This window comes from Salvia hispanica, chromosome 5 (genome assembly GCF_029641045.1).
Source record: "Salvia hispanica isolate PSC_SH4W2 chromosome 5, Shi_PSC_v1, whole genome shotgun sequence".
NCBI lineage: Eukaryota > Viridiplantae > Streptophyta > Magnoliopsida > Lamiales > Lamiaceae > Salvia > Salvia hispanica.
In genome coordinates this window covers 32326056-32349152 of record NC_142696.1, presented here as the reverse complement: position 1 = coordinate 32349152, position 23097 = coordinate 32326056, and the positions used below count along the sequence as shown (strand labels likewise).

Sequence of the window (23097 nt, the reverse complement as noted above, 5' to 3'; positions counted from 1 at the left end):
ATAGAAAATCCGGTGATGAATTTTAGCCAAATGACGCCGTAGGCCCGTATGGGTGCACAATACCATCTATTGTGTTTTATGCAATAGCAGGGGATCGGGGATCCTTGCCCGATTCTAACACGTTTCCGTCTAGGCGGGAAAATGAATGGACTCTTGAAATTGGAAAAAAATCTTAATTTTATGCTTTGATTTTCGATTGTTCATACACTTACCACTAGTCCGAAGAATATGATATATTGTTACTAATGCATCAATCATCCACTAGTCCGAAGAATATGATATATTGTTACTAATGCATCAATCATCCATGCAATGTATTAAAAACTGAAATAAAATGACATTCATGCACAATAAAATGATATATTTCCCCATCATCTTTGCTAATACATCATGGACTCCAAATATCTAAAAAGAAATGTGCACATAGAAGTTGACAAGGTTGATTTATCCATTAATAACATCTCCTCTCAAATCAAAACATAAGTTAAAGCTCATCCATCTCAACTCGTCCCATTTCTCATGAGCATTTTCCCCGTCAAACCACACGCGATCGCCTCGTTCGGAATCCCTCTCACACGCTCCACCCCTTCCGCGAACACCACCCCCATCCCCAAATGCAGATGCGGCTCAATATGGCAATGAAACGCCCAAACCCCAGGATTATCCGCCACGAACCTCAACGCCGTCCACCCGTAAGGAAAAATCACCGCCGTGTTCCTATACGGTGGGTCCCTCAGATTGAACCCCGCCTCGTCCCCCTCCTTAAACTCACCCTCCCCGTACCCCACCACCCAGAAATCATGCCCGTGCAGATGCCACGGGTGAATCTCGCTCACGTTGTCCTTGAGCGCATTCGCATTCTGCAGCACCACATCCACCGTCGAGTTAAGCTCAAGCACGTACACCCCGCTCCCGTACGTGGAGTTAGGGTTTGGGGGCGGCCGCATCACGTTGTACCCCGGTGGGGCCCGGTCGGGTGGGCTTTTGGCGTCGAAGGCGTTGGTGATGTTGTATTTGATGGAGCCTAGGTAGGGGGTGGTGGGGAGGGTTAAGGAGATGTTGTTGATGGACCATTTGGTGTAGCCGTTGATGTAGTTTTGGGTGTTTAGAAGGATGATGCGGCGGTGGGGGGTTTTTGGGGGTTGTGGGGAGCCGGGGAGGGAGAGGATTTTGTGGGAGAAGGCTTTGCTGGAGGGGTAGTCGTCCCAGGGGGGGGAGGGGGGAGGTGGGGAGGTGGGGGGGTGGGAGGGGGAGGTGGGGAGGTAGTTGAGGATGGCGAGGGCCGGGGGAGTGTGGGGCTCGCGGCCGCGGACGGTGGCCGAGAGCCAGTAGTTGTGGGTGGGGGATTGGTCGGTTCGGAAGAGGACGGAGTAGCTGTCGCCGGAGTAGACGTCGATGTTGTTTACGGTGAATGGCTTCACATAGTTGCCATCCGCTTCCACCACCTTCATCTTGTGATTCTGTACGTTTATTAAATGATCTTTCGTTATATTTAAAATACTAATTTAATTAAATTAAAAAAATAATCTCAAATTTATACCTTAAAGGGAAAAGTGCGAGTAACCTGACACCCTGACACTAGGGGAGGGAGTAATACTTCTTATGGGAAAATTTAAAAGCCACATATTGTAAATGAAAATTTGAGTTAAACATTATGTCATGATGATGTTATACTTATATGAGAACGTTATAGTTAGGCGTGGTATAAAGAAAAAAGTGATGTTGAGAGGTATGCATTGAAACGAAATGACACGTGTTAATCTGTGTCCAAACATATGGGTTGAAATTTAAAAGATTTGGAAGCGGAATTGACCAGCACTTTGGTTAGGCCCACTTGGTTTTATTTAGAGCCATGTCACACTCAGAAAATATTATTCTAAGATATGAAAACATCTTCAAATCTATATTTACAAACCCCCCATTTTGCTACCAGTCTACCACTGTTGTAATATCTGATCGAAAGTGGAAAGACATGCTAAAATAGTAAACTGAACTCAAGTCTATCCTTTTGTTTTACCAAGAATGTTATGCATAACACATTTTTGCAATATTTCAGATGCAGAGAGATGAATCATTTTTTAGTTGAAAGCAATATTTTAGTATTTATTTCCCATATTGATAACTTTTCCTTTTTCCCATACTTCAAATCGGATTGGATCGAGAATTAATTTTAAGAAAATAAAAAAAAGTAGAAGCGTATGTTAGTAACGTTACCCCAATAGCCAAGTTGAGTGCAGCCAGTGCAGTGGAGCTGGCTATCCTGAGCCGGTAGGTCTTGTTGGGGTGGACTTTAAGGATATAAGGCGCGTACTGTTCATTGCCTCTTAACTTGCACGGGGCTGCGGTGGAGTTGCTAAAATGCGCCGCTAGTGAGCAATTGAACTGCCCTCTCCCATTGATTAACAAGGTCTGCAAACGGCACCATGATTAATTAAAAAATAACATTGAAAAATATATGAAATGATTTAAGTATTACAATTACCCTTTACCAAGATGTGAAACATTTTTCAAGAATGAGATAAGATATTTCGAATTAATAACTAATAATTTGAAATTATATTAACAAGTAGCCATACATATCGGCACAAACATATTCCACTTTTTCTGCCAAAATCTGTAAAATACTCATACCTTGAACTTGGCATTTTACGTAGTTTATTTATCAATTTGTCGGTTGTCAACATTTTTTAGGCACCGAGAGACATTAATAATTGAGCATTATCAACCAATTTAATAAATATAAATTACTAAATTAAAGCTTTAAATGAAAAAAATACAAAAATGGTAAGTGGAGCACCGAAAAATGAAATAAAAGTTCTCTAAGCTGTAAAAATGAGTACATTTGTTGAATGAATGATATGATATGATATTAATTTACTTGAAAAAAGGTGTATACATGAGTGTGTTAACATAGTGATTTAGTGGCTAATGCTTGATTCTATCAAGTCATAGTCTTTAAATTTATATTCACTTTCTGAAAAATAAAAGATGGAAATACAGTCGCACACAGTATAAATAAAGGCATATGTCAAAGAAAAATTGCTCCATAAAGCCATGCAAATGCAATGCACTTTCTTAAAGTCTATACATTATTTGGAGACTCTGAAGGGAAAAAAAAAGTGATTCTAAAAGGCAATAATATTTTGAAGTCTGCGGCTAAGATTAGAATTCACCTCCTTTATATTCCCATTTCACGAATTATCCTATTTTATCAATTTTGTTAAAAGAAGTAAATTTTGGAAATTAATTAACCAATTATCTCATAATAAAGTGAAGAAAGTTACCTGTGGCTCACCAATCCAACGCATGGGTTTGGAAGAGAGATCAACCTCTTGTTCACGAGAGCCCTTATGCCACCAATCACTCAGCAGAATACTGAACTCTCCATCATACTCAAACTTCTCCTTCTCCCCGTCCGCCACGTCCACGATCAACGACCCGTACAGCCCGGCTGACCGTTGCATACCGTAGTGCCCATGGTAAAAGTATGTCCCCGCCTGCACCCGATCATCTTACATTTTTTTTAATTCTATAAATGGAAAACAAAGGAAAAAAAAAAGTTTCTACTCCTGCAAAAAGTGGTATTCATGTTGTGGACCACTACCAACCACTCATTCTGTCTCATTGAGTGTTGTTTAGTAGTAGGAGTATGTGTCAAATTTTAAAATCTCGTTAATTTTTCCCACTAATTAATTACTACTACTTCTCTTTAATTTAATTTGATCCATGTTATCAAATTGCTATACTAATTACTATACGTACCCGGTCGACTTTAAACCTATAGACAAATGCCTCTCCCGGACTAATGGCACACTGCGAGATCGAGGCCGTCCCATCGGCCCACGGCGTCCCAATCTGCGGACAGAACAACTCACCTCAAAAGACTAATATATTTTCAAATGTAATTAATTAGTGTCATGGAAATGGAAACAGAAGAACTCATCTCAAAAGACTAATATATTTCTAAATGTAAATAAATGCGAATTGAAATGAGTAGTTTGAACATGTAACCTGTCTGATTCCGTGCCAATGGATGACAACGCCCTCGGTGTGAAGCTTGTTGGTGAGGTGGAGATGAATGGTGTCTCCGGCCTGGGCACGTATAGTGGGGCCGGGGAACTGGCCGTTGATGGCGATGACCACACCTTCTTGGCCATCTGGAGACCAGTGCATGTATTCCACCTCCCATTTCAAATGCCGGACTTTAGCAGCCGTTGCAGAGTTTATTATCAACAAAATGAAAACCAACAATGAAGCAACAAACACACCCATCTTCTATAAGAGTGGGTGAGTTTGGGAAGATAGTATAGTGCACCACTTGCAATAGTGGTGTTAAGTCAGTCACATATATATTGAAGAGAGAGAGAGAGAGAAAGGGGAGGGGCAGTAGAAATTAGACAAGTAGTATATTTTTTTTTAGAAATTAGACAAGTATATATTCAGTAATAGTACGTGGGTATAGCTAGCTGGGTCATAATATTCTTCTGAGTGTGTTTACACACCTTTATAAAAGTTTGAAATATCATGAAATTTCTTCATCATGGCTAAGATATTTTATTTCTGTTTTTTATTTTTTTATATATATTTTTCTTGGGAAATATGAAGAGTTAATGTATTGTAGAAAACATGTAGAGGATCTATGTATCTTATCTATAATGTTGCTAATATATGTACTACTTACAATAATTATGCTTCGCAAGTAATTAACAGGACTACTTGAGGACATATAAAACTAATCATTTCTTTCTAAATAATTACTTTCACAGTTCATTATTACATGTCTTTAACTTTTCGCTTTTTTCCATTTCCTAATAAATGACATATTTCACTTTACTAGTATTTTTTATAAATGGACATCACTTTTCTCTAACTCATCTCTATTTCATTTTATTATAAAAATAATATAATATAAAAATATGATTCATATTCTTATAACTTTTTCTATAATTTTACTTAATCAAACAATTTCTTAAAATCTGAGTCAGTTAATTATGAGATATCTATTGACAGATTTTTTACCATCATTTCTCTAGACGCATATACAATTATTTTGTTAAAAATTAATTGGAATAAATAGATTAAAGCTCCCATTTGTTTATACGGGATTGGAATTATGCCGAATTAAATTGGAGTAATTGTATTGCAGTTCTATCACAAATCTAGTTTGGTAATACTATTACAATGTCAAATCATGTTGTTTAATAATTTAAAAAATTACTCCCTCCATCCCGGATAATTCGGATCACTTTGACCGGACACGGGTTTTAAGAATTATAATGAAAAGTGGGTTGAAAAAGTTAGTGGAATGCGGGTCCTACCTTTATATATTAGTTTTATAATAAAATATGAGTAGAAATGAGTTAGTGAAATATGGGGTCCACTACCAAAAATGGTAAAAGTGAAATGGGACAAATTATGTAGGACGGACCGAAATGGAAAACTGGGACGAATTATCTGGGACGGAGGGAGTAATTATGATTCCGCATTGACTTTGACTTGATGAGTATCATTATTTGTATTAATTACTTATTATATGTATATTTTAGAATTTCAAAACAAAATTATATTGGAAAATCTCTTTAGTGGCTCTCTATCACCAGTGGTGCAATTCTTTAAATTATGCCAAAACTAAAACTTGAAATATCACATTATTTTTCACATTATTAACAATGCGTAAATTTATACTATGTGAATGTTAATAATCAAATAATACACATGTTACTATTAATGAGATATATACATATAGTCTCTGCATTTGGCTATAGTGGTAACAGGTAAAAGATCATGATAAAAAATTCCCAACATCACTTTATACATTTACCACCTTACAAGTATTATTTACTTGACCAAATATGACATATAAAAATTCAGACCAGGTTTAAATAAAAGTGACAGTTTACTATTAATGAGATATATATATACTAAAATAGTATCTGCATTTGGCTAAGGTGGTAAAAGATCATGATAAAAATTTCCCAACATCACTTTATACATTTAAAAGCTATCCCTCGTTACTTATTTACTTGACCAAATATGACATGTGACGACTGTGCACCAAAACCAACTTCATTTGTCAAATTGCACTTTAAGTTTTGTGTTTTAATTATGTTGATATTCACACAAGCGTATCAAACAATATGTGATAATGCATCATTAAATCCAGAGTCTCATGTTTGCATGTCATCTAGCTACATTGACTATCTTCAACTTTACTAAAATCTCTTATAAAATATTCTCTCTGCCAGAATAAGTTTTTTACTGCTAGAACAAGTCAAATTTTTTTCCTTTCTACCATAGAATGGTCACTAAATTCAATAGAAATTCATTGCATACAATCATATAGTATAATATTATCTGATGATTTTTTCTTCATTATTCCATCTTTTTGGTCGAGCCAACAAGTCACTCATTGTATCAACCAACACTTCAACACCCGTGTCAAGCGAATCTCCAATGGTACCATATTCAACCTTAATTAATCTCATCATTTACTTCTTGAAATGTTCTTGTACCTTGCCTGCGAGCATAATCTTTCGAGTAAAAATGTACTCTCTCCGTTCTGCCATAAGCGAATCACTTCTTTTGGCACAAGAATTAAGAAATTGGTATTTAAAGAGTTAAAGTGAAGAAAGGAAAGTATGAAAGAGAGAGAGAAAAAAAAAATAAAGGAGTAAAAGTAATAAAGTAGGTGTAAAATAAAGTAAGAAATGATTTTTTTTCTTAAATAAAAATGACTCACTTATGCACTTTTTGGAGTTTCCTTCTCATCTTTAATTAACATGTCATAAATCCGAAATTACCTGTTCTTTCATTATATGATATAAAATGATTTACAGATTTTCCAAAGAAAAAACAATTAGAATAAAAAGTCAATTAACTACACAGAGATATTGCTAGCCTAGTAGTCTAGTACTACTACTACTGTAGATAAATAAAATAGTATTCTGTCAGTAAATTACTTTTAAGGGAGTATAAATTAACTTATCTCGATAAGGCATGTTAGGGTATCATCACCCTTTAAAATAACACCATACCATCATTTCTAACCAATCATTTGTACACGTGGACGAATAACGACATGGCCAAAAAAAAGAAAAAGAAAATCTGAAAAAGACGGCCAGCAATTTGTTGCTCTTTATCCAACAATTTTTCTTGTCCAGCAATATCCGATATACTATACAGCAATCTATAGATTGCTGTGTAGTGTTTGTAATATTGTTGTGTAGCGTTTATAATATTGCTGTATAAGTGGTGTCACGGTGTCACTTTAAAAGGGGTTGTCATTTTAACACAAACCTATCTCGATATTGTATAAAATTGAATTTGTTCAAAATTATCTGATATTGAGTGTGTCATGGTAAAAGGAAGGCCAAGTAAATAATTATATGTGACATTTTTCCGAAATTAGCTAAATCAACCTATTTGATCACACACTTTGATCGGTCAAAACGCGGTATTCACAGTCATGAAACTTTAAGATCAGTTTCCACTGCTTTATTACATCATTTTAATGTGACAACTTCTCAGTGCTAGGGGTGGTTCGGCTTATATTAATATTATGGAATTAAATTTATAATAAGATATTTTGTGAATTGTGTAGCATATAAATCATGTATATTCGTACTTGACTGGAACCAATTTTTGTTAGAATGAGAAATAAAAATAGTATGAAAAGCTGGCTCGATTTTGTCGTTTGCTATAATCAAGCCGTTAGAGAAGTTTAGACATTTGAATATGCTTCACTTTCTTCTGCAAACTTATTTATCTAATGCCTGAAATTTTATGTATTGTTTCAGCTCCAATTGTTTGGCGCAACATATGTTTGGTCGTTAAATATTTGGTTCGTTCTGATAAAATTTACACGGTATTGTTCATGGACTATTTTATATTTTTTCATTTATTAGTAAATGTAATTTTTTTTCAGATAAAAAATTGTACACCATACTTTAATTAATTATATAAATTTGAGTAATTTCCACAAAAATAATGTGAAATGGCACCTTTTTCTTATTGGTTTATAGCTTTTTTTCCTACTTTTGTTTTTCTTTCCCACTTTGCTTTTCTTTCCATCATGGGCTGCAAGATCTGATCTTTCTCCTATGAAAAAAATATGTTGTTTCAATCAATATAGTATTTCCTCAGTCCATTATAAATAAAATATTTTTCTTTTTAGTTTATTCTATTAAAAATGAAACGTTACCTAAAATAGAAGGAAACATCTCTATCTCTACTTTTTCATCTCTCTTACTTTACTCTCTCTTTATTAACTCACAAAACAACACCACATAAAAACACGTGTTGATTCTCAAATGTTGCATATTTAATGGGACGAAGAGAGTAGTATTTATTTTCTACTAATTTCTCTGTGAAGGTAGAAATCTTGTCTGCAACGGAAGGCGCACGTTAGAACACCTACTAGTATACTATTTCTTCTGTTTCATAATAAAAGAGACATTTCTTTCCGGCACAAAGATTAAGAAAAAACGTGTAATATATTAAATAAAAAAGATAATAGAGTAAGAGAGAATGAAAAGTAGCTAGAGTGAGAAAATATTTTACTACTACTCCTATTTACTAAAAAATGAAATGACTCCACTACTATGAAACGTCCAAAATGAAAAAATGACTCTATTACTGTGAAACGGAGGAGTAGTAGGAGTATTAGTATCTAACAATGGTACACTTGTGCCCAATCTCTAAAATTAATAAGAGTATTATTATTTTCACATAGTGATGTGTCTGTCCCCAATAGTATTCGCGCCTCAATCCAATAAAATTTAAACAAGAAAGCCCTTTATATTAAGGGTAATGGGCTCATTTGAAATATGAATAAAATCCTAAAAATACTCAGTTACTTGCTTTTACAAATTACAACTTATACATAAATTCATCATTTATCATGGTTCCTTTGACATATAAAATTGACCTGAAATCTACAAATAATTGAAATTACCTAAATATTTTATACAAAACAAAAGTAAGTCAATGCCAATATTATCTTAGAGAATGAAGACAATTACGAATCTTACTGAAAATATGTTGCATCTTATCACTAAATTAAAAGCTAATGTGATGGTTACAACTTGCCTCGTAGAAAAAAGTTTAATATATAACCTTATAGGGTTAGAGTGTGTTAGGTAGCTAGGCGTAATTTGAACCATTTATCCATAAGAAAATATGATGTTTAAAATATGCAATATCGTTTTAAGTCCCTCCAACGCAGGCACGGATCTAATGTGCAAGCAGGAGGGGCAAATGCCTTCCCTCAAAATTTCATATCTATGTATAAAATCTATTATAGAAAAAAATTAATATTAGTTTCTTCTTTAAATGCCCCTCCTCAAATACTTCAAATATCCCCATGTGTATTTTTGCCCTTGCAATGATCATTTTTTGGATCCGTCCCTACTCACGTCAATCTAGCTTATTCTTTCTCGTACTTTTTCCTTGAACTACAGATTTTTCCAAATCTTCTATGACGTACGAGGTTAAGCACTCGACGTGTAGGTTGACCCGTGTTTATTCAACATGTCCGAATTAAGGTTGATCATCTTTCACCATGTTTTAAACACTTTTGTGTTTGTTCAATAATTTCAAGCTTCAAAACTTCTCTTTCATATGTTGTTGGTTGTGTGCGTAACTGAACTTATCCGTTGAACCTATCTTATAAAAAATATTACCTAAATATGTACGAACAGTATTACATCTATGCAGTGGGACAATTATCATAATTTTGACATATAATGAAAACTAAATATTTATTTAATACTACTTATATTTTCCAACAAAGTATAAATACTATGAACGAAGCATATTTATATCTATATGGTTTTATATATTCCATTTCATTGGGTTACTATGTACTTCATTTATTGATATTTTTATTTTACTATATAGTATATCTATTCACTTATTCTTGAACTTGAAAGAACTTGTTCCATGATGTATTTTATTTGTACCCGTGTAAAGAGAACAAAATCGATGAATATTAATTATGAATATAAAATATCAAAGGGGAATATAAATATATTAATAAAACATTGTAATTTAATCCACCATCACCGCCCCAATCATAAATATGTACGGATGTCTAACGCCAATGGGCTTCAAATAAATAAGTTGAAATCAGTCCAAAGATATATAAGCGCATACATAATTTGAATGAAGTTTGAACTAAATTATAGATCACCATATAAACAATAAAATAATTTACGCGAGTAGAAGCTTTTGTCATTTTCGTCAACTTATTTTATGACATAAAATGTTCTAATTATTGGAGCTAGACACTCGCTGTAAATATAATTAGAGTAGTACTTATGAAGTTATTATTTTCGAGAATATATAATCCATCATCTCACACGAATTCACCGTGATAAATTCACATGTGTTATAGTACTTTATTGTATATTAAAAAATGTTGGAGATACTATAATACCGTAACTAGTCAAACCTATAATGCAACAAGACAACTTCTTTTGTACTATTATAATTCAATCAAACAAATTTTTAACTCAAAATGTTGTATTATAATTTCAATCAAATAAAATAGTTACTACTATTATTTTTAACTCAAAAATAATATTCCATAAAAAAATAAAATCATGGACGCGACAAGTGTTATTATTGATCATTAATCTCAATCAAACTATAGTATCTGTCGACAGAGACATACTAATTAATAAATATGAATAATTGACACAAATTATTGCCTAAATTAACCTGAATTAGGACTATTCAATACGTCTATTTTAATATTTGGCATTTCACAGCGTCAACCTAATTTGCAACCACCACAAATCAAATATTGTAATCCATATTCTAAAATCATATTCAAATGCTGATGTCGGTCACATTACGTATACTTTACGGTGGCGTTCAGTTGTCATGACTAATAATCATGAGACTATCCATCTAGGATTAAGTTGTGGGATTATTTTAGTTGGAGGGGGAGGCTATGACTAATTATCATGAGACTATCCATCTAGGATTAAGTTGAGGGAGTTAATCTTATGAACCAAACATGATACATATTTAATCATGAGATTTAGTCTTACCAACCGAACACCCCCTACAAGTATAGGCAATATATACGCTTTGAAGTTTTTAACTAGTTTGATGTTGTATACTTGCTATCAAATGTGTGTTTTACTATAGTCCCTTATTTAATTAATTTTGCAAACAAAAAAGGCAGAAATTGATTTAATTGAATATATTATGTTTCGAGTCTAATTAAATGAGTCATCAAAAATATGTTTAAGCTTGTCCTACTTATAACAGAGTTTAAATGAGTTTTAGCAAAGATATTTCTGAGACGATCAAATTTTATGCCCACTCAAATGACAACGTACACATGTATTTATATCTTTATTTACATTTGGAGAATTTAAATCCTCTTACATATGTCTTCGATCAATCAGAAATGGTCATGTAAAATCAAAGGTGGAGAAATTAATTTTGGTATGAGCAATATATTATAAATATTAAATTAAAAAATTGAAAATTAAAGATGGCGACATGGCGTATGAGTTTCTGAGAAAGGAATATAGAAACTGTTGAGTTCAAGCTTCAAACCATTTTACATTGGAAGATTAAGAAGGTGCAAGCAATATATAAATGTAATCCTCCACTTTAGTATGTTTTGAAGAGTATTACAAGAGCAAAACTTAAGAAATTTATCTAAAACGGACAATATCATATTAGTGTAGAGTCAAGGTGTGGGTCGTCCATCCCTAACACAAACAAAACTATGACTAATATGAAAAATTATTTCGTGAAGCTATATTTTGGTCATTTGATTACCTTTTTACACAATATTCATTAGAATAATGTGACGATATATCTTAAGCAGGACCCACATCCAATCGGTTATTGGTAATTACTTGATCTATATATATAACTCGTTATAAATTAGAAAAGATATAAATATTGTATATTCGAAAGAATATTCTATTCGATGGATGATGGTGGTCACTATGATCATTACTAGCTAGGAGTATTAGGCTAGTTACTATTACAACTTTAAATTTACATGACACTTTATCTAATTATACATCAAATCTCATCACTTTTCTTCTCTAATTATACTGTAAATTCAAACTCTTTTTTGCATTTTCTTGGAAACAACATCAAATATGAGTATAGCTATTGCAAAATTTTTGTGACATATACTTAAAAATAGTGTAGACAGTTTAATATAAAAGGTTAGAGCAAAATTATATTTTAGAATGACATATATATACTCAAAAAATATATTTGAGCTTAGTGTAAATAATTGAAAATGGTGATTAGAATAGTATTTATTGCGTTACATCTTCTTACATTGTTTAAATTAGTGTTGATCATTGTTTAGAAGAAAAAGGAGTATTATGGCCTTTAATTTGTTCCTTAATTTTATAAAAAATGTTTAGAAGAAAGACAGAAATAAAATTCATGCAATTTCTCTGATGTGATCTAGCATCTCAGGTTTTGTGTTCAATTTATTTATGCTGAATCTTAAATTGGTTATTTTAATACCAGTACTAATATTTATTTTAATACTACTTTTATTTGAAAAAATTGAATTTAAAAATTATATACGTACTTTTGAATTGATAAACTCTAGTTATCATTTTATAATTAATTAACAAAAGTGACAATATGTTTTAAAAATTAACTATATACAGTACGTAACCTCTTGAGATTAAGTACAAAATTCAGTTAAACACGTACAACATTAAAATCAAACAAAACAAAAAATGTGTCTTTCTTGTGTTCTCAAGTATCAAACGAAACAATATGCGAAAAAACCTTTATTCATGATTTTAATATTTATTCATAAATATGCAAAAAGCCTCTATTCATTCATAGGTATTTTTGTATTACATGAATATTGTTTATGTTTCATTATATAATCCAATAATGTAAGTTAATACTTACATACACCACTAATAATAAAATACGAAATATAACTAAAAAGAATATTAAAATCACATGCCATTGGGGCGACAAGAAGTTGCGAACGAGCACAACTTCTTTAACCCTCTATTATTATTCAGTAAAATTAGGAATTCTGTTAAAATGAAAATGAATCCCCCCATGGATTATGTCATCTTTAACCATTTACACTAAATTCAAGTTCAACTTTAAGTATATATCATATATATTAAAAATTTTACTCTAATTATTTGTATCAAATTTAAATTTTACATAACTTTTTAATATATGTCTCACAAAATTTTTGTGTAGCTACTGTACACACACTTATTTGGTGCTATTCCAAAGAAAGACGAACAAATAGATTTGGATTTACAATATAATTGAAAAAAATTCTACATAAAAAAATGTCCTCGTGTGTGACTAAAGATAAACCTTAGAACTTTCTATGATTTAGTTGTATTGCTTGATATATTTGTCTTTGCGCATAATATTATGATGATCGTAAACGAATTAAAAGTTCAAAATATAACTACTATTAATTTAGGACTTAGGAGTATAATAATAGTCTTGTCTATATAGCTCATTAATTTAATATTTATAATGTAATGAGGCATTTATGTGATGACATTGCTTCTTTATGGAAGAGATTATCCATACCATTTGCTAGAAATGTACACATGGACAAATGGATCCTATTTGAAAAAAAAAAATTATTCTCAACACAATCTCTCTCCTCCACCTAGTTTCTTTCTTCTGTAAGAAGTTTATATAATAGAAAAATATTTTAAAAAATCAATCGGGTTGTGAAAAATCGTAAATGCAAAAGCTGCATGAGAGAAGTAATAGAGAAAAAAAGAATATAGTGGGAGAGAATGGTTGATGAGGTGGCATTCAATCGGTTGGTCAAGGGCCCCTCGCCCCATCCCACCGCGTAAAACACGTGTATCAGACTGCCGTCACACAACTATTCTACTCCATTAATTTATTCAATTATTGCTATTACTCATTTATTTCCTTCCAACTAAATTGTTTCAAACAACTTAACTATTCTACTATTTTAATATTCGAATAAAATAACTAAATCACAGAGTCTCTCTTGTAACTTGTATGTTTAGAAAAAGAATCAAACATAATTTTTTTGGAGACGTTTGAATTCGACACATGTTTTAAAAAAGAATTTTATTAAAAATGAAGAACACAGTCACTTAACTCAAATGCAAAATTTTCGTCCCTTTCATGTTAAAAACTCCATCATTTCTCCGAAGTTTCCCATAAATTGTTGTCTTCGCTACGGTTAAAAGCTGTGTTACTCCAATTGAAGCAGCGGGTGGTGAATCCCCACTCTCCTCTTAATTACCTTCACTTCCTCTTTTGTCCATTTCATATCGTTTGTGGTGTTCGACTCTTTCACCTGATCATCACGCCGATTTCAATTTCAAGTATATCTCCGTTTCAATCTCATATACCTACTTTATTTTACGTGATCCAATTTTGCTCTACTTACTTGCTATCTTCGCTCAACTCTTGTCTTGTTCGAAGAATTTATCGATTTGGTTGATTTTGCGAGTCGTGATTGAGTTTTCCTCCAAGTAGGCAGGAGATTTTTTTCATTATTGTTGGGATTTGGTTGGTAAAGTCCACTGCTTTTCCCCTAATTTTGATTTTTAGGTGACCGTTAAATTCAGATTAAGATATTTTACAGTAGATGCTGGTTTTGTGCTTGTGATCTAACTCTCTCTCTCATGATTGCCATTATTCTTAATTTTTTTAATTATGGATGATTGCGGTCGTGATTAGTATATCCAGGTGATGCTTATTTTACTCTTCTTTGGCCACGCTGTCAAGTTCAGCCGATAATAATTAAATAAAATAAGAGAAGTTGTCTAGTAAGTACGTTTTGGATAATAATTAATCTTAATCTGCTGCTATAATTAGCGATCATTGTTTCAACAATATGCTAACTGAGACATTCCTCCCAAATCTCTTACCAGAATTTTGATGTATTTGAATTTGATCTGTTTCTGTTGCTGCTAATTATGGGGTAAGAGAAGCCACTCAACCTCCCTCCCCCAACCCTGAATCCTGATGCAAGGAATTGTATCTTCTTGTACATTCTCAATTTGATTTGGAGCTGCTGTTATCCTATTAATTCTTAATGTTTGGTTGTAATGAAGTGCGGTCTCATCTTATGATGTTGGATGTTTCAAAGATAACATCAATGATAGATCTTTTCAATTCCTAACTGTAGGTGTATGTCTTTTTCATATGAGTGTGTCATCCAGCTATCATAAAAGTTATGGTCTCTAATTAAGACAAAGTTTAATTTCTGAAGCCTAAAAATCGAGAAAAATGAAGGCTTTGGATATTTTAAGCATTCTTTTGAAAGGTTGACAGGTGTAGTTATTTTAGTATTTGGGATCCCTGAAGATTGCAGTACTGCTTCTATGCAGGAGATTGACTAGGACTGCTCGCAATATCAACCCACCAGATACTCGGTTGCAAATGAATCAACCCAAAATTAAGCGTAGAATTGGGAAGTATGAGGTCGGAAGAACAATTGGTGAGGGAACATTTGCTAAAGTTAAATTTGCCAGAAATTCCGAGACTGGAGATGCTGTGGCTCTCAAGATTCTTGACAAGGATGCCGTCCTAAAGCACAAAATGGCTGAACAGGTTACTTCTTATTTCATAACATTATTAGTCATGTTCTTCTACCTAGTATATCTGATTCACCTTGTAGTTATGCCTCTGTTACTGTAATTCCTTACAGTGAAATGGCCTCATCCATCTGGCTATGGATTGCTCTAACATATCTTCTAAAAATATTTGGCAGATTAAGCGTGAGATAGCAACGATGAAATTGATTAAACATCCCAATGTGGTTAGCATATATGAGGTCTCTCTCTCTCTCTCTCTCTCCTCCAAAATTTGGTTTCTGTTTAGTGCTTGTTTAGCTGCAAAAAGTTTCCAGGGAGACTCTGTTCTGTGTTTGAGAAAAATTGTATTTCTATCCATAAATATCCACACATGTCAGTCATTTGTTCAATCGGAAAAGATTTTTAATCTTATTCTGCCAAAATGTAGTATTTGCTGGAAACCTGTCGATTTAGTTCTAGCTGTGCTTACATCATCTCAGTTTCTTGATTGCGACTAGCTTTCAATTACTGAATATTCTTATATTTTACAACCTTTTTTCTTCAGGTGATGGCCAGCAAGACCAAGATATTTATCGTTTTGGAGTTTGTCACTGGCGGAGAGCTCTTTGACAAAATTGTAAGATGTGAACTTCCTTCAGCTCCTAGAACTTCACATGCACATGCACCAAGTGGAGATCAAACCTTCAGTTCCTAGAACTTTGATTCTGTCATTTTCTTGCAAAGATCTCATGACATAACTCTCATGTTTTAGTTGGAATACTGGCAGTTACTGTTTGTCGATTGTGTGGTTTGAATTTGAGATATGTGACTGTGAAGGTAAATCATGGAAGGATGCGAGAAGAAGAAGCCAGAAGGTATTTTCAGCAGCTTGTTAATGCTGTTGATTATTGCCATAGTAGGGGGGTCTTTCACAGAGATCTCAAGGTATTTGACTTGCTTTAAACTTTTCTATTGATGTTACTTTATTATGCTTATCTTGCATTGCAACTGCTGCAGCCAGAAAACCTACTGCTGGATGCTGCGGGGAACCTTAAAGTTTCTGATTTTGGATTAAGTGCTTTGTCTCAACAAGTCAGGGTATATCTCGGTCTAGTTTAAAAAACTTGCACTAGTCCAAATTGGCTTGCTTTATTTTGTTCACTTGTTTGACTGAATTTATTTATAAATTTTTAAATGAAATTTCTCAAACTGTTTGCCTAGATATATGGAGTGGTTCACTAAAAAAACTTCTTATTGTGAGAACTCTTGCACCGAACCTATAGAATAACTGAGCTGGACCTGTAAGTAATTCGCGATATTTGCTGAAGGTAGAGTCCAGTGCAGTTACTTTATTGGTTGTTTTTTTCAGTTACTTTGAAGATATTGTGCAAGAGTTCTCACAGTTTACATAAGTCACAATAAAAAAGTATACACATGTATGTGAACTCTTAAATAAGTACTATTCCTAAAACTCTGTTCATGGGCTACCTGTCAGTTTACATATTTAAGTTGAAACAGAATCAGTTTGGGATAAAATAAAAACTGTAAACATTATTTTGGCAGGATGATGGTTTGCTGCATACTACTTGTGGGACGCCAAACTATGTTGCTCCTGAGGTTGGTTACTGAATATGTACTTCATTTTCTTATTCTTCTTCTAGGATTTGATTGACGAGATTATGATCTTCTTAGGTCCTTAATGATCGAGGTTACAATGGAGCAACTGCAGACTTGTGGTCGTGTGGAGTCATACTGTTTGTGTTGCTCGCAGGTTACTTGCCTTTTGATGATTCTAATCTTATCAACCTATATAAAAAAGTGAGCACTTGAGATTTCCCCAGTGCAGTGTTAATCAGATATCTCATTTATATTAAATCTTTTAATGTTCTCAACCTCTATCGTATTACTTCCAGATATGTTCAGCTGAATTCACCTGTCCCCCTTGGATTTCCTTTGGTGCCATGAAATTGATAACTCGGATCCTGGAGCCAAATCCGGAGAAAGTAAGACTATTATCAATTGATGGAATACTAATTGTTAGAATTGTCATTATTGTTTTCTTAATTGTACTACCTATTGTGCTGTGACATTTTTCTCAATGAAATCCTGCATTTGTGTGCTTAATTTGAAATAAATGGTACACTTTTGTATGTGTAGAAATGTAAGGTCTATAACTTTTACATTTATGCAGCGCATTACGATTCCCGATATTTTGGAGGATGAATGGTTTAAAAAGGATTACAAGTCACCATCTTTTGATGAAAAGGAAGACGCAAATTTGGATGACGTGGAAGCTGTATTTAAGGATTCTGAGGTATTTCTTGCAAGCACATGGAATTATTCTTTAAACCCATAGGCCAAAATATATAGTTCTGGAAATGTCTCATATTCCTTTGCATACAGGAATATCATGTAACTGAGAAAAGGGAGGTGAAGCCAGCTGCCATGAATGCCTTTGAGTTGATTTCAATGTCAAAAGGTCTGGATCTTGGTAATCTATTTGATGAACAGGTACGAGTCCCTTTATCTTCTTCGTTTTCCAAGAATTATAGTTATTGATTACAGAAGTAGAGAAAAGAATTAGAGTGGAAACTTACCAGCCAATTTATCAAATAGCAGAGGTCTAAGAAGGCCTAAGTGGAGAACTAGATGTACTTAGGTGCTATAACTTCAGAAATCCTATAGTCGATGAGAGCTAGTTGTATTTGTTACAAAAATCACTGTTTAACCATATTTAGTTATTTCATTGCTGTATAGAATAATCCTATTAGCTTATCTGTATTAAAAACAAACTAAAATTCACAAGGGAGTGGCTAATGTCAAATGCTAACCCCTGGAAAATGACTGTTAATGACCTCATTATTGTTTAGGAAAGTAGTGGTAAAAGTTATTGTGGGTGTTCAAGCTCTTATTACATGGTGGAACTATTTTCTTACCTCATGCACTTTTGCTTTCCCTGGCACTCTGATTGCAGGGATTCAAGAGAGAAACGAGGTTTACATCTAAATCATCGGCAAAGGATATAATTAGTAAAATTGAAGAAGCTGCAAAACCTCTTGGTTTTGATGTCCAGAAGAAGAATTACAAGGTATATTGAGCCCTCAATGCAATTACACTTCTGCTGTATGTCCGGACCCATGATGTAATAAAGTTAGATTTGTTCTACACCATATGATCTCACGTGTTGGTCATCTTGGTAATAGTACTTCTCTTTCTCTGTCTCAGATGAGGCTTGAAAATTCAAAAGCTGGAAGAAAAGGCAATCTCAATATCGCCACGGAGGTATATATAGTATCTGATAAAAAAATTGTGACTCTTGAACCAAGTACTTGAGACTTTTTTGTAAATACAAGGTATAGTTAATTTTTATTGGGTGCTTTAATCAGGTTTTTCAAGTGGCCCCTTCTTTGCATATGGTTGAGGTTAGAAAAGCAAAGGGAGATACTTTGGAATTCCACAAGGTACTCCTACTTCTTTGGATGTTTTTGTCTAAACATCTTAATTTCTAACATGAATATATGGGCTTTTGCTGTCAGCCACATCCTAATTTCTAACATGAGTCACCCCCCATCCATTGTCTTTTCATTGTTGGAGATTTTAACTAAACTAAGTGATGCCATTGCTGCTTATGCAATCTTTATGGAATTCTCCCATCTAGGGATCTCATGGATCTAAGGAGAGAAATTTAAATAGGCCGTTGTTTACTTATTTGATACTCCCTCCGTCCCAGGGTGAGACGTATTCCTTTTTGGGTCGACCCCACTAACTTGATGCATTTCCTTCATTGGCCAAAAAAACAACACTGTATCTCTCTACTACTTTTTTCTCCCTTACTTTTTTCTCCCTCCTACTTTTTTCTCCCTTACTTTTTTCTCCCTCCTACTTTTTTCTCTATTCAACTATACTGAATAACACTACCTAAAATCATGTGCCCAAAAGAGGCGCTCCACTTACCGTGGGACGGAGGGAGTATAAATTAGTATGTGGTAACTGTGAACAAAAATATCACTTGATTGTCCATTCCATAGCAATATATCAATAATTGTAGTGCAGAAACTACATCATCTAGACTTTTCCTTTAACTTGGAACAAGAATATCAATACTGGGTGGAAAATCTTGTTTGTCGAAATTAAATAAAAGCTCGTGAAATCGGATCCTGAATTGGGGCAATATTATTTAGTGCCCATCATTGCTCTTCATTCTTGCATGCATTGTCATCTTCGTTACATATACGTGTGCATTTTACATGTAAAAGAAGTAGAGCCAGTGACTATATGGAATGTAATTAAGAGATGTATCATGCTCTATGCGCTCATTTCTGTCGTATTTATACATGCAGTTCTACAAGAACCTCTCCACCAGCCTTGAAGATGTGGTATGGAAATCCGAAGATGACGCCCCACACAAAAAGTAGCAGTGTTTCTCCGATGAAAAGCTGCAGCAGAAGTCTCTTATAAGTGTGTTGTTGTTTCTTCATTCTTGATTTCTCTCACCGGACATTTTTTGCACGGCTAGATATTTGAATGGAAGTGGTTTTGATGCTGTTATGAGACTTATGAGATGAGATGTGGCTTTTGATTAGGAAAATCCACTCTTAACTGTATATTAGGGACTCTCTTGATAAAATGGAAGTTCCAAAAAAGAGACATCATCTTTTAGTGCCAAATTTAATTCACAACTCATAACTATCAGAAACTACATGGAATATAAAAGTAACAGGTTTCTCCATTGTATTCACAGTATCTCCCAACATATTTCCAGATACACCAATAAAAAATAGTACATCTACTGTGTGTTTATTATTTATAAAACAGCTACCTCAATCTCCTATGAGGACTGAGCTGGTGATTCATAGCTCGAGCTGAGGCTCTTGGAGCAGCGGTGGATTTTTGGATTTCGAGGAGGGCGGCCAAGACCTCCGTCATGACTGGCCTGCTCCTGGGATCCGTGTCAGTGCAACGCAAGGCCACGGCCGCAGCCGCCTGCGCCCCCTTCTTAGAGTACTGCCCTCCCAGCCTTGAATCCATGATCCTCAACACCTTCCTAGTGTCCGTGAGGAACGGCTTCGTCCAGTCCACCAACGTCTCCTCCGCACCCCCGGCGTTCTCGTCCCCTGCCGCCCGTTTCCCAGATAGAAGCTCCAGCAGCACCACTCCAAAACTGTACACGTCGCTCTTGGGGTTCAAGTGGCCTGTGGCCACGTACTCGGGCGCAGCGTACCCCCTCGTGCCCACAACCCGGGTCGAAACGTGGGTCCTGTCCCCCTTGGGCCCCTCCCTCGCGAGGCCGAAATCCGACAGCTTGGCATTGAACTCCTGCATTGATCATAAGTACGTATTAGGTCGAATGCACACGCACAAGAGTGAGTCATTGAGTGAGATAAGAAGAGATGATGCACCGAGTCGAGAAGCACGTTGGACGCCTTGAGGTCTCGGTAGATGACATTGGCGTCGAGGCTGTGCAGGAAGGCCAGCCCCCTCGCCACGTCCACCGCGATCCTCATCCGAGTAGCCCACGGCATCAGCTGCACTCCCTCTGTCAATGGAAGACTTACTATTATTAGTACTTAAAATTAAACTAGCCATATATATATGCATTCTTGACCAACAAAACTCATCACTCACTTCTAAACAAGTGATTCTCTAAGCTCCCTTTTGGCATGTATTCATACACTAGAAGCTTCTTCTCTGCCTCCGAGCAATACCCAATCAACTTCACCAGATTCTCATGGTGCAGTAGCCCCAAATAGTTCACTTCTGCCTGCAAAAATCATCACTCATTATTAATGTCGCAATTGTTAGCAAGTTTTTTTTTAAAAAAAAAAAACACTAGAGAACTTAAAGCAGTGTATAAGTTTAATGAGTCACTCATCCTATGAATTTCTATCATAGTATTGAATATAAATCTGCACTGAAACCGTGACCCAGATATTACAAGAAAAAAATAAAAGAAAAAGAAAATAGTGATTAGGAATAGACATATTACAAGCCATTCTCGGTGGCCTTGAACGCTCTCGGGCTTGAGCTTCTTGACGGCAACGACGAGGCCGGTGCCGGGGCGGCAGGGGGCGAAGGTTTGGTCGTCAATCCAGCCTTTGAAGACGTAGCCGAAGCCGCCCTCGCCGAGGAGGCTGTCGGAGCGGAAGTTGCGAGTGGCATTCTTGAGATCACAGAAGGCGAAGGATTTGAGGTTGCTTTTCTCACCCAACAACATGCTGCTGCTGCATACCACTCCTGATTGCTTCTCCTCCGCGCCGCCGCCTGTCATCATCAATTCAAGACTCATTTCATTCAATCACAATTCACAACAACAACAACAAGTGCATATAAGTGTATAAATATTGATTGAGTTTTAAGTGTTAAGTGGTATAGTACCTGAGAATTGGCCAGAAGAAGCATGCGCAAGTTTAGCAGAGGATTTACCAAGGCAGAGACCCATAGTGAATGAAGAGATGGAGGAAAGGAGAGGGAGGCCATCCTCCACCCTTATTCACAAACACATGTTGTTTAGTCAAAGGATGAACAAAATCTACTTTGAAAATTGGTGACATTGTCTCTGCATTCTATGGTCCCACCTGGACTACTTTTTTTTTTATTAATGCAATTTACATTGTTTGACTGGGAATTCTCATTTTTCTAAGCATTGACCAATCTACTCTATCCTCAATTATCAACTACTAGTATAAAATACAAGTTTTTTTTAAGTCTGCAATTTTCTCCATCTGATCCAAATATAAAATTTTCAATCAAATTTTGATCTCATGTGGCTAGCACAAAAATTTATGTTGCTTAATCTGAATTATACTCCCTCTATCCTCATGCTAATATTTCTTTTCAGTATAGGATTCAAGAACAATTATTTTAAATGAGTTAAGTAAAAGAAGAATAAAGTAGAAAGGAAAAAAGTAGAAAGATGGAGAAAGAGATAAAGATTTTACAAAAAAGTTAATGACCCAACTACAGTGGGATAACCCAAAAAGAAATACGACTGAGCTACAAAGGGACAGAGGGAGTACTATATTAAACGATATTATTTTGACATCCTAATTTTTGAATTTGATGCGAATAATGTGTCTAACCGTATGTCTCGTAGATTTGTCGGGTTTGAAGGATGATCTGTCAAGAGAAATTTACACAGATTTTAAAATTTGTGATTTTCACCACCTTTCAAAAATCGTGAGAAATACTTTAATTCACCCAAAGTTTATAATTTTTCGTACCAATATTTCTCTGTCGGGTTTGAAGAATAACCTACTATAAAAAAATTGAGACAAATCTTTGAACTTTCAAAATTCATAGAAAATACAAGAATACAATATATATTTCGTGCTATCTCTTCACCGTCTATTTTATGTATCAAGGGTTAAATTGTCTCTGATTATAGGACTTACGATTTCATTTTATTCTACTATTTAACAGCTTAAACGAGATTTAGAAAAAAATAAGTAAAGAATGGATAGTTTATTTCGTAGATAAACATGAGAAATAATAGTAATTGACCTATCTCAATTTTTTCACCCTCGAGCAGTGTCAACTATACCAATTA

General features: G+C 34.6%; 3 protein-coding genes across 5 annotated transcripts; 1 reads left to right on the top strand and 2 right to left on the bottom strand.

Annotated features, from left to right (window-relative positions):
• Positions 1-340: 340 nt before the first annotated feature.
• LOC125186118 (L-ascorbate oxidase-like) lies at positions 341-4394 on the bottom strand. Its single transcript, XM_048082438.2, has 5 exons — positions 4012-4394; positions 3763-3855; positions 3285-3497; positions 2215-2409; positions 341-1460 (listed from the first exon to the last, which is right to left on the bottom strand). The coding sequence occupies exons 1-5, from the start codon at positions 4270-4272 to the stop codon at positions 501-503; spliced, it is 1722 nt and encodes a 573-aa protein (XP_047938395.1). The 5' UTR covers positions 4273-4394; the 3' UTR covers positions 341-500.
• A 9704-nt stretch (positions 4395-14098) lies between these two features.
• LOC125191350 (CBL-interacting serine/threonine-protein kinase 3-like) lies at positions 14099-20099 on the top strand. Of its 3 annotated transcripts, none has more exons than XM_048088893.2 (15): positions 14099-14354; positions 15366-15588; positions 15749-15811; positions 16117-16188; positions 16389-16496; positions 16569-16649; positions 17115-17168; positions 17244-17369; positions 17465-17554; positions 17743-17865; positions 17955-18062; positions 18526-18639; positions 18777-18833; positions 18938-19012; positions 19892-20099. In XM_048088893.2, exons 2-15 carry the CDS (start codon positions 15418-15420, stop codon positions 19964-19966), a joined length of 1317 nt encoding a protein of 438 aa, XP_047944850.1. In that variant the 5' UTR covers positions 14099-14354; positions 15366-15417; the 3' UTR covers positions 19967-20099. The 3 variants fall into 3 exon arrangements, with proteins under 3 accessions (XP_047944850.1, XP_047944851.1, XP_047944848.1); XM_048088894.2 differs by lacking the exon at positions 14099-14354 and adding an exon at positions 14394-14545; XM_048088891.2 differs by lacking the exon at positions 14099-14354 and adding an exon at positions 14844-14956.
• A 160-nt stretch (positions 20100-20259) lies between these two features.
• Positions 20260-22070, bottom strand: LOC125191351 (putative serine/threonine-protein kinase PBL3). Its single transcript, XM_048088895.2, has 5 exons — positions 21927-22070; positions 21538-21812; positions 21177-21312; positions 20951-21087; positions 20260-20867 (listed from the first exon to the last, which is right to left on the bottom strand). Exons 1-5 carry the CDS (start codon positions 21988-21990, stop codon positions 20367-20369), a joined length of 1113 nt encoding a protein of 370 aa, XP_047944852.1. The 5' UTR covers positions 21991-22070; the 3' UTR covers positions 20260-20366.
• Between the last annotated feature and the right edge of the window lie 1027 nt (positions 22071-23097).

Bases quoted from the DNA above. Each gene is read 5' to 3' on its own strand.
- LOC125191351 (XM_048088895.2), bottom strand. From the start codon at position 21,990: ATGGGTCTCTGCCTTGGTAAATCCTCTGCTAAACTTGCGCATGCTTCT. The intron at 21,813-21,926 runs GTACTATACCAC...TGATGATGACAG, and splicing joins TTCTTCTGGCCAATTCTCAG to GCGGCGGCGCGGAGGAGAAG. The intron at 20,868-20,950 runs GTGCATCATCTC...TGATCAATGCAG, and splicing joins CCAACGTGCTTCTCGACTCG to GAGTTCAATGCCAAGCTGTC.
- LOC125186118 (XM_048082438.2), bottom strand. From the start codon at position 4,272: ATGGGTGTGTTTGTTGCTTCATTGTTGGTTTTCATTTTGTTGATAATA. The intron at 3,498-3,762 runs GTACGTATAGTA...GATCGGGTGCAG, and splicing joins ATAGGTTTAAAGTCGACCGG to GCGGGGACATACTTTTACCA. The intron at 2,410-3,284 runs GTAACTTTCTTC...TGCCGTTTGCAG, and splicing joins GTTGGATTGGTGAGCCACAG to ACCTTGTTAATCAATGGGAG.
- LOC125191350 (XM_048088891.2), top strand. The intron at 16,650-17,114 runs GTATATCTCGGT...TTATTTTGGCAG, and splicing joins CTTTGTCTCAACAAGTCAGG to GATGATGGTTTGCTGCATAC. The intron at 17,555-17,742 runs GTAAGACTATTA...ACATTTATGCAG, and splicing joins TGGAGCCAAATCCGGAGAAA to CGCATTACGATTCCCGATAT.